This window comes from Mobula birostris, chromosome 14 (assembly GCF_030028105.1).
Source record: "Mobula birostris isolate sMobBir1 chromosome 14, sMobBir1.hap1, whole genome shotgun sequence".
NCBI classification, from domain to species: Eukaryota; Metazoa; Chordata; class Chondrichthyes; order Myliobatiformes; family Myliobatidae; genus Mobula; species Mobula birostris.
In genome coordinates, this window is record NC_092383.1 from 24,246,758 (window position 1) to 24,256,888 (window position 10,131).

Below are 10,131 nucleotides of genomic sequence, written 5' to 3' on the forward strand. Positions count from 1 at the left end.
ATCAAATTCATAAAACATGATATCCCAAAGACAAAGTCATGCTGACTATCCATGTACTCTCGGATTTCTAAACCCAAGAACACTACCTTATTACTTTTTTAAAAATTTCTGCTTTTGCACTACTTATCTTAATTTAACTATTTAATATACATATACTTACTGTAATTCAGTTTTTTTCTATATTTATCATGTATTGCATCGTACTGCTTTCCTGCAAAGTTAACAAATTTTGCGACATATGCTAGTGATATTAAACCTGATTCTGATTCATATGCAACAAAAGTTTGTCACAATCCCTTCCCGAAAAACTTTCCTATCACTGATATCAAGCTCACTAGCCTATAGTCCTCAGACCTATGTATGTTGCCTTTCTTAAATAAAGGTACAACATTAACTATCCTCCAGTCTTCCAGTACCTCACCTGTAGCTGGCAAAGTAACAAAAATATCTGCCAAAGCCCTTGCAAGCTTCTCCCTTACTTCCCAAACATCCTAGGATACACCTGATCAGGACACAGGGACTTATTCACCTTGTTATACTTTCTAGGACTGCCAGCACCTCCTTAGTCTTAATGTTGATATGCTCCAGAATATCCCTGTTGCTTTCCCTGAACTCACTAGCTTCCATGCCCTTCTCCACAGATAATGAATAGGAGAAGTATCCATTTAAGATCTCGCCCATTTCCTGTAGCTCTACGTGTAGATGATCCTACTAGATGACCCACTTTCTCCCTGCTGCTCTTATACTCTTTAATATACTGACAGAGTCCTTATGATTCTCCTTTATCTCATTGCCAGGGATATCTCATGTGCCCTTTTTGTCTTCCTACTTTCCTTAAGTATAGTTCTTGGAGTTAGGATCAAGGGAATCCCTTTTCCCTGGCCAGACCCTCTCGATCCCTCTTCAACCAAGGTTTCCTAATCTTACCAGCATTGACTTCATTCAAGAACACAGTGACTTTCAGCTCTTCCTATCTCACTTTATTAAACAAAACACTTGTCAAATGTCCCTTTACCTGCATACAGCCTCTCCTAATCAACTTTTGAGAGTTACTACATAAAGCCATTGAAATGTTCTTTCCTCCAATTAAGGATTCAAGCTTGAGGACCCGTCACGTCGTTTTCTATTACTACCTTGAGACAAAGACAACTATTTTGTGTTTAAGATAACTATGGTGACTGGTCCCAAAGTCCTCCTGACTAACACATCAGTAACTTATCCAGCTTCATATGCTAGTCCAGAGGTTGAGTGCAACATTTTCTACAAACGTGTGTACATATTGCTTCAGAAAAACCTTCCTGGACGCACTTAGTAAATTCGGTCCCATCTAATCCCTTAAGCATTATGGCAGTCCCTCTCAATCAGTGTTATGGAAGTTAAAGTCACCTATTATTACACCCCTATTATTCTTACACCTGGCTGTGATTTCCCCGTGTCTAACCTTGAACTCCTGCTGATTATTCATATATATTAGTTTAAATTGTATGTCATATATGTTACTTTAAATGATATGAGAATGTCTCGAGAGTGGGGACTTAACCAAAATCTGAACCAAGATTTAAAAGGTGTGGAATATTTCATAGTGTTACCCTTTTGTATTCCTCTTGTTCATGGTGTTGTTAAGATTTTCATGAATTCATTATGCTTTCCAAATTTCTGAGCTCTTCTGTTCTAAAAGCATGAGTGTGATATTACAACCTCCAAAGCCTCTCCTATACTGGAGTAGTTTAAGTATGAACATCAATACTGTAGATTGCTGTTGACCCTTTGAGTTTAATTTCAAAAGCCTTTCAGGATTTTAATATGTGATCTGCCTTTCCAACTAATAGCTATTAGATCACATCTGAGTTACATACATTGGTTTTTAATTTTACTGTCTCAGAATGCTGAGGTCACTTGTATAAGCATCTTTATTAGCTTGGTAGATAGTAGATAGGTGGATACCTACCAGTTAGATTAGGTTAGGTTATAATAGTTATCAGTTCTGAAGAGGTTTATTAGTTACATACATGAAATTTATTTCCAATTTCTATTCATTTGCTGAAAACATAGCCATAATAAATATTATTGAATACAGAAGTTCTCAAAAATAGTTTTGAAATGTAGGCATAAATCATATAAGCTAAAACAAAAAGTGGTCAAAATCTATGCTATTTAAAAATAAATTCTCCCGAAGATGGGGAAATAGAACTTGGAGGAAAAAGTACATTTTAAGTAAAAATAAATCTCGATTGTAACCATAACTGCTTAAGGAAAATTAAACCTCATTTTATCCTCCAAAATGTATCTGATGATTAACGGTTATAAATTCTGTTTTCACAGGAGAACAAAAATGAGCTTTGTAGCGTACTGCTGTTCTGTCAAGTGTCTACAGCTTTTTGACTTGCTCAGATGATAGACCTCATAATGAGGAATGAACTACTGCCAGCACTTGGAAGAGACATTCCAGGGTGAAGCACTCTGTGATGACCCCTTATGATTTGCAAAAATCTGTGCCAAATTTTTGGGAGATGGTCTGCAAAAATGATAATTACTTTTCAATTTGTACTAATAACTGTTACATTTCCACACAGTTGTACAAATTCTAAATATTAATGAAACTTACTGTCATAATTAGACATCAAGATGGTTTGAGACTCTGTCTTCTGTAAGTTAATGAATAATATAAGCACCAGGCGACAATGTGCAAACAAATAAATGAAAACCAGTTTGGCTTAAAGAATTGAAGGAAAGAGCTAACTTTGTTTGAAGTGGTTAATTACAGAATTTGAATGACTTTCTCCATAATTTCCTTTGTTATTAAAATCTAGGCATTACCTTATATCCAATAATATACCACAATTTGTTTCTCAAATAAAATAGATCATGAAACAGTTATGAGCAAATTGTACAGTATGGATTATCCTGCATTACAGGGGTTGCATTTATAGAAAATAGTCTGTACCACAATTCTCTGTAAAGCAAAGCAGCGAAATCTGCACTTGCTCTAAGAAACACAAGTTTAAAAATTGTTTATTTATTTCCTTTCTGATCATGTAATTTTCATGAGCGTGATTTTCCTTCATCAGCTCAAATTTTTTGGTTAGTGATTTGTGAATTCTGTAAGGGTAAATTTCCTTTATCCAATAGGCTTTAACACATTATTACAGCTGTTATAAGATCATTATTATTACAGCCTGTCTGTAATAATTTTGCAACCATGGGCAGATTGAAGGGTCATTTAAAAACAGCTTTCAGTAATTCTGGCTGAATAACTAATCCTTGAAGATATGGCATTATCTTATGTTTGTAAGTAATGCAAAAACTTCCATACTTCAGGATTTATATTTTAGCTGTTACTATTTACAAAGTCTCTTTGCAAAGTTACTACATTGTAGAAACCTGTTCATGTGCCATTTGCTGCTTGTACATGACACTTGTGGGGAAGTGGGAAATCTGAGTGGCATGCATTATAAAGCTATACAGATTATTGGTTGTTGGTTTGATGCATCATGTACACAAAGTGAATTGATTTCATTAACAGTAGCAAAAGAAAGAACTCAAGTTTTGACCTGTGAACAGTGTTAAAAATCAGACATCATTGGCAATTGTTAACCTGCTGCATTGAAAAATTAATGACCGAGATTACTAGATTTTGATGATATAATGTCAAAGGATTGAATTGCCTTTTCTGACCTCTGACATAATTTATGAGTGCATTATGTAAAATGTAGGAATTATTTGAGGAGGATTGGTCTAAGTAGTAGTGTGAGCACTCGAATCGAGTATGACGTTCTTTTGGTGGGAGCTCAATTAGCTGTAGAGGCTGATTAGAGATCCACATAACCAGAATGTTAGGATGGATTTCCTTTCATGGAGAATGCCTGTGTGTGACTTTGTTTAATGTGGCTGCCACCACACAGTTCCTGACTGATCAGGGTTGAGGTCTAGTGGTTTGGAGAGCAAGGCGACTGGGGACCCTTCACTGCTGCTGGCAGCTCCACCATTGAGGTCTTGGGTGATCACTCTGTGCCTGGAACCTCCCCCTTGACCTTACCGCCATGAGGAACCCTACCAGGAGCTAAACTCCAGACCTGCTCTCGGGATCTCCACCATGACAAGGTGACAGTCCTCAGAGAAGGCGATCCTTGGTCTAAGAGAGAATTACACGTTAACTCAGGTATTTCCAAAACAGAATAAATCTACTTTTCTTCAAAATATGAAGGAGTAATTGCTTAAGCAAATAGTGTTCAAGGATAGCAGTGATTTCCTATACCCATGCTTCAATGTACAGTATGTCTGAATAAAAATGATGAAAATTGGTTTCAGTTCCTTTTTGAAATGGCCAGTCACTGGATTACACCAAAGTTGCACTGCTGACTTGGTCTGCTTCTTTAAAAAGTTCTAAGTACAGCCTATGGGATCCTAGGTAATTGGAGCTGCTTCTAAATTCTTGGCATGATTACTCAAATGTCAGCTCTGGGTTTAGGCCCAATACCTTGGAGGAAATGCCTTTCCTTGTTATTTTTTTTAATTTTAAGCTTGTTTTCCTTAACATCAGACTCCATGAATATGAATTTCTCTTCCTTGTCTCCAATTTTGGTGATCTAAGTCACTCCCAGTCATCAGTTTTGAAATGAGACGAAATGTCTTGATAGAGGACAGTCATCCTCTAAAAGTTCAAACTGAATTTATTATCAAAGTAGTTTATTTCACCATATACTTCCTTGAGATTTGTTTTCTTGCAGGCATTTACAGGAAAATAAAGGAATATAAGGGAACATGAAAAACCGTACATAAAGACTGACTATCAACTAATGTGCAATAGACAAATTTTGCAAAAAAAAAAGTGACTTAATAATACTGAGAACATAAGTTGTACAGTCCTTGAAAGTGAGTCTATAGGTTGTGGAATTAATTCAGAGTTGAAGTGAATTAAGTTATTCACACTGGTTCAGGAACCTGATGATTTTAGGGTAATAATTGTTCCTGAACTTGGTGGCGGGGACCTAAGGCTCCTGTATCTCTTGCCCGATGGTAGTCATGAGAAGAGAACTCTGGAATTCTCTACCCAAGAGATCTGTAGTTCAACATATTTAAAAGAGCATAATAGAATTTTGCTGCTAAGAGTACTGAGGGAAATGGGATTCAGTGCAGGAAAGTTGCTGATTTTATTGTCAGGATTTTATTACAAAGCAGGTTTAACACTTGAATGGCCTACTCTTCACTTTGTTTGTAAATTTCTGTATAAACAAGCCTTTTTTTTAAATCATTCTTCACTTCAATTGACTGTTAGAATCTTAGTTGCTTGTATACTGTATATTTGTGTAGCATGCAGAGAAAAATCTTAATTGTACTGCATGCCATCCGTCTCTAACAGATGAGGCTCTTTCATGTCTGAGAATTCTTTGTCTAGCAGCGCTATCTGATCCATTTTTGCAGGGAATGGAACAAGCTAAAAGCTTTCATTTGTGTCAGAAATCATTCAATATTAATGCTGAAAGTACTGAAAATTTGACCAGAAAAATCATGATAGTTGAGATATTGTATGATGTAATTTGCCAGATGCATTTTATACTTAGTGTTTTGACCAGTTTTTATTTACCTATCGAAGCAGCTGTAAAGGCATTTGCCAAGTCCTTCTCACAACAGATCTGTCTTGCTCACCACTTCACTGACTGTTAGTTCATCATCCATTAGCGGCTTGCTCATAGTCATTACATAATACAATATGCTGTATTCCTTGAAAATGTCATTTACACTTGGTGGTTGCAAAGAATCTTAAGTGTGTATTAAGCCTCCATTATCTGCTTTCACATTCCTTAATGCTAGCCAAGATAGTCGAGGTGAGATATTTTGAATGGAATTCTCTGGTCAGGGATCTGAATATAGAAATATGGCTTGTGCACTCCTGGCCCATTGAGTGGAAAGTGCCAAACTGTCTCTGGTTCCAAACTATCACTGATGAAAAGAACTGTTAATCTTGAGGTATTTCTCTTGGGAAGATTTATAGATCTGTAGCACTCAATGAAATAGACTTCACCTTGAGCCCACTCCTCTCTTTTCACAGCTTGAAAAGAACAACCACCTACTTTTACCTAGCCTAATTATTGTCATAATAAATAGAAACAGCTCCATGGCTTTTATGTTGGTGTAGAATTGAGATTTAATTTCTTGGTGCCTTATAGTCATTGATTCCTCTTCCCAGAATGATCTGAGAATGTAAACCTTTCAATGGAATAGTGGTGCAGTAAAAATTTGAGAGTAGGGCTCCTTTTATAGCATGTGGAATAGATCAGTTACTTGGCACTTTTAAAAGATTGTGTTCTTGTTCCAGTTACTTTACTAGAAACAGCACACGTTTTGGCAGTAGTGAAATGGCCACAATCCAACATTAGCAACAGTGGAGCAGCACCTAAATCTTCTTTCTTTTTGCACGATTACAGTAACTACTTTCATATGAGTAAAATTTTGCACACAACCAGAAGCTCACCGATAAGTATCATTATTATAGGATCCATCAGCTTGGTTTGGTTCTGTCCACCTAATTTACTGCTTGTGATATGATACAAGATTCTGTGGATTTTTCATTATCTAGTTGAATAAAATCAACTTTTTAGGGGGGAGTGGGGGGTCTGTACCTCTTGAACTGCCTCATTTAAAGATATCAAGTTACAACCAACAGGAATGTAGTGTTTTAAAATATATTTTCATGTATTACCAGCCAAGATCCTTCAATTAAGGATGTCTATTTAAAAACACACAAAAAAAAAATCTGCAGATACTGGAAATCCATAACAACACACACAAAATGCTGGAGGAACTCAGCAGATCAGGCAGCATCTATGGAAAAGGGTCTCGGCCTGAAACGTCGACTGTTTTCTCTTTTCCTGGCCTGCTGAGTTCCTCCGGCATTTTGTATGTTTATTTAAAACTCGCCGTCACCTGGATAGTAAAAGTAATAGCACAATGGTGCAGCAATCAGTGTTCCTACCACATAGCTCTAGTGACCTGTGCATTACCCAGTGTGTTCCAGTTTCCTCCCACATCTCAAAAATGTTCTGGTGGGTAAATTGCCATCATAAAATACCACATGTGTAGATGAGTTTCTGAAGTACCAAAGAGGAGTTGTTGGGCATGTAAAGAAAAAATATTACAGAGAAAGAAGAGAAATGAGACTGGCGGGATTGTTTTGCATGGAGCAAGCGTGGACCCAGGGGACCAAATGGTCTCCTTCTGGGTCATAATGACACAAGCATGATGTATGCATTTCCCTTTGTCCGCTTCCCAAAAACACTTAAGAGAACTGAACAAAGTTACAGTGTGCAGCATTCAGTTTTTTTAAACTTCATTTTTCCCCCTCTGAATTGCATACACATGCACAACATATTGGGGTGAGCTTAAGATGTGGGGCAAGATCACAAGTGAAGGAATTCTTGGATTTGATGAAATGTAATTTGTTTTTGGCTTTCCAAGTTCAAGCCTCACATTTGAAATCACATGTAAGATTTATGGTGCACACTTATTATGTGTAAATTTATCACTTCACTTCATTGTGAATATGCCATTACTATATTTGATTATGTGAAAGATGTGTGCTTTAAATTTACATTATCATCTTGTAATCCTCAGTATTGTGGCAATCCTGCCATCTAGTAAGAAAACCAGCAGAGTTGGTCAGATAATTGCTCTACAATTCTTGTTCCCTTATTTTGTTTAGCTGTGCTGCAATTTCATTCAAAGCCGTCATTACAGTTAATCTGAATGATGATGGAACTAGTTGTTTTGATTCTATTTTCATGTATCATGTAAGCAAGATTACTATTATTTTTAACAATGTACAAATGGTTAGTTTCTTTCATACTGATTTCTTGATTTCCTCCCTTCTTCCAGTATAAGTTATGGTTTTAGGTACCACACATGTAGCATCCACACCAGGGTCACCAGACTCAAAAATAATTATTTCCCCAAGCAGTAAGGCTGATCAACACCTTCACCCACTAACCCACCCCACCACCACTGCTTTATCATTTTTTGTCAGGCACCAATGTAGTCTAGCGTCACTTAATGGACATACAATCAATGTGTTCCTTGTTATTGTGTTAGTTTTCTTCTTGTGTTTTTCTTTGTGCTGCATCAGATCTGGAGTAACAATAATGTTCTCCTTTACACTGTGTACTAGAAATGACATTAAACAATCTCAAAACTTGAATCTTGAACTCTATATTTATGGGATATTTATATATTAAATATTGCTTTGATTAAGGTGATTGGTCATCTTGCAACATTGAACCATTCCCTTACGTGACTCAGGCAGGCCTAGGATAGAGTGCTTTTTTAAGCTGCTGTGGTGGCTAGTTTAAGAAGGCTTTTTAGGCAAATCTGTTCACAACTAGTCTGGAATTTGCTGTGTACTACAGCCAGAATGACCCAGAATACCAATGTACAATATGAGGACAATCTTTCATATGGACATTTCCTCTCACCTCTCTGTATCTGTATTCTAGCCAGTTGTAAAGGTTTTCCTGCCAAGTCTAGCGGGCTCCAGCTGATCCAATAAAGGAAGCCAAGAACATGGTCTACATTAGACAAAACAGATAGGGGATTCAGACTGACAATAAAAATACAGTAAAACAGACTGAAAGCAGAAAAGATTAGTTAAAACCAAAAATGTGTGAATAAAATTATCAAAAAATACATGTTTGGCACAACATTGTGGGTCGAAGGGCCTGTATTGTGCTGCAGGTTTTCTATGTTTGTCTGTCATAAGTATCCATAGAGTTATAGTACAGATATTTTAAAAATATCAAAGGACAAAAGAAGATAGAATTAAATCACTTGATGAAGGAAGGGATTCATTTCTCACATGCTCAGAATCTGTTGGCTTGCAGAAAGAAAATTTCTTCCTATTGAATGCTAAAAATTCTTGTTTATAAAGAGTATAGCTTTGGTTCTCTCTTGCACTTTTAGAACCAGCCACCTTGCTCTGAGCTTCTCAGCCTTCTGATAGTCTCCACCCTAATGCATTGTAAATTTGGAACATGCCAATTGTCAGCCATCAATTATCTGAAGTTTCTAAAATATTTTATATTTAGCAGGTTGGGGGCCCATTGAATGAGAGGTGACATGATGCTAATGTATTTTCCAGACAGATTAAATAGCATGACAATATATATGCTTGCCTAAAACCTACCTTTAGAAGCAGAATTGAGTATGCAGTTGCTACAATAAGGTACACTTCACACGTTAGAAATGGGATTAGTTTCTAGGCAACTACCTTCATAAATACTTTTAAATAGTATTATAGTTTTGGGGTATATTGATAAATTTGATGCAAATGAAACTTCATATAGATAAAAATCTTGCATCTGTTTTATATTGACTTATAACTTACTGCCCATTATGCTGCTGGCAGTTAGTGCCGCAAAGGAGATCCTCCATCTCTGGCGGTGCTTAGGGCTTCCTTCATCATGACAGTAGCTTCCTCTTGGTTATTGACTTATAAGAGCAACTATTATATGTAACCCATATCAATCAAAAAAGATTAGAGAAAAACTGGCCCAACTTTTTGAAATACTCATTTTCAGGGTGAGGGCATCACTTATTCATTACATTATCCTAATTGCTCTTGAGAAGATGATGGTGAGACTCCACATTGCACACTAGTTGAACGCCCAAACTAATGCAGTCTTTCATTGGTTCTGTTATGGATATTATTCTATGGATTTATTGAGTATGCAGACAAGAAAATGAATCTCAGGGTTGTATATGGTGACATATATATGCTTTGATAAGAAATTTATTTTGACTTTGACATTGCCCTCTGCAGCCTCTGTAACGAGGGTGGTAGGATAGTCCTAGAATGTTGTTGGATGTTCCATTATCTATAGTAAGGCGAAATCAAAAATACAAACTGCATTTGTGGACATTTGGGGTGCAGGGCAGTGTGGTATATAAAACAGAAGATGCTGGAAACACTCAGCAGATCAGGCAGAATCTGTGAAAACAGAAACAAAGCTCATGTTTTGGGTTGAAGACCTTTTCTCAGAACTAGGGAGAAGAAAATAAATTCATGCTAAACAAATTCATGGGGGAGAGATGGGTAGGACAAAGAGAATTTCTCAGATGGGGATGGGCCAGAATGAAGGTGAT

General features: G+C 36.7%; 1 protein-coding gene across 5 annotated transcripts in view; it reads left to right on the forward strand.

Annotated features, from left to right (window-relative positions):
* Nucleotides 1-8,191, forward strand: part of lrrc28 (leucine rich repeat containing 28) — a 92,858-nt gene extending 84,667 nt beyond the window's left edge. For all 5 annotated transcript variants that reach the window (XM_072278250.1, XM_072278254.1, XM_072278251.1 and 2 more), the window contains one exon: nt 2,323-8,191. In XM_072278250.1, coding sequence (XP_072134351.1) covers nt 2,323-2,395 — 73 coding nt within the window. In that variant the 3' untranslated portion in view covers nt 2,396-8,191. The remainder of the gene's footprint in view (nt 1-2,322) is intronic.
* The last annotated feature ends 1,940 nt before the right edge of the window (nt 8,192-10,131 follow it).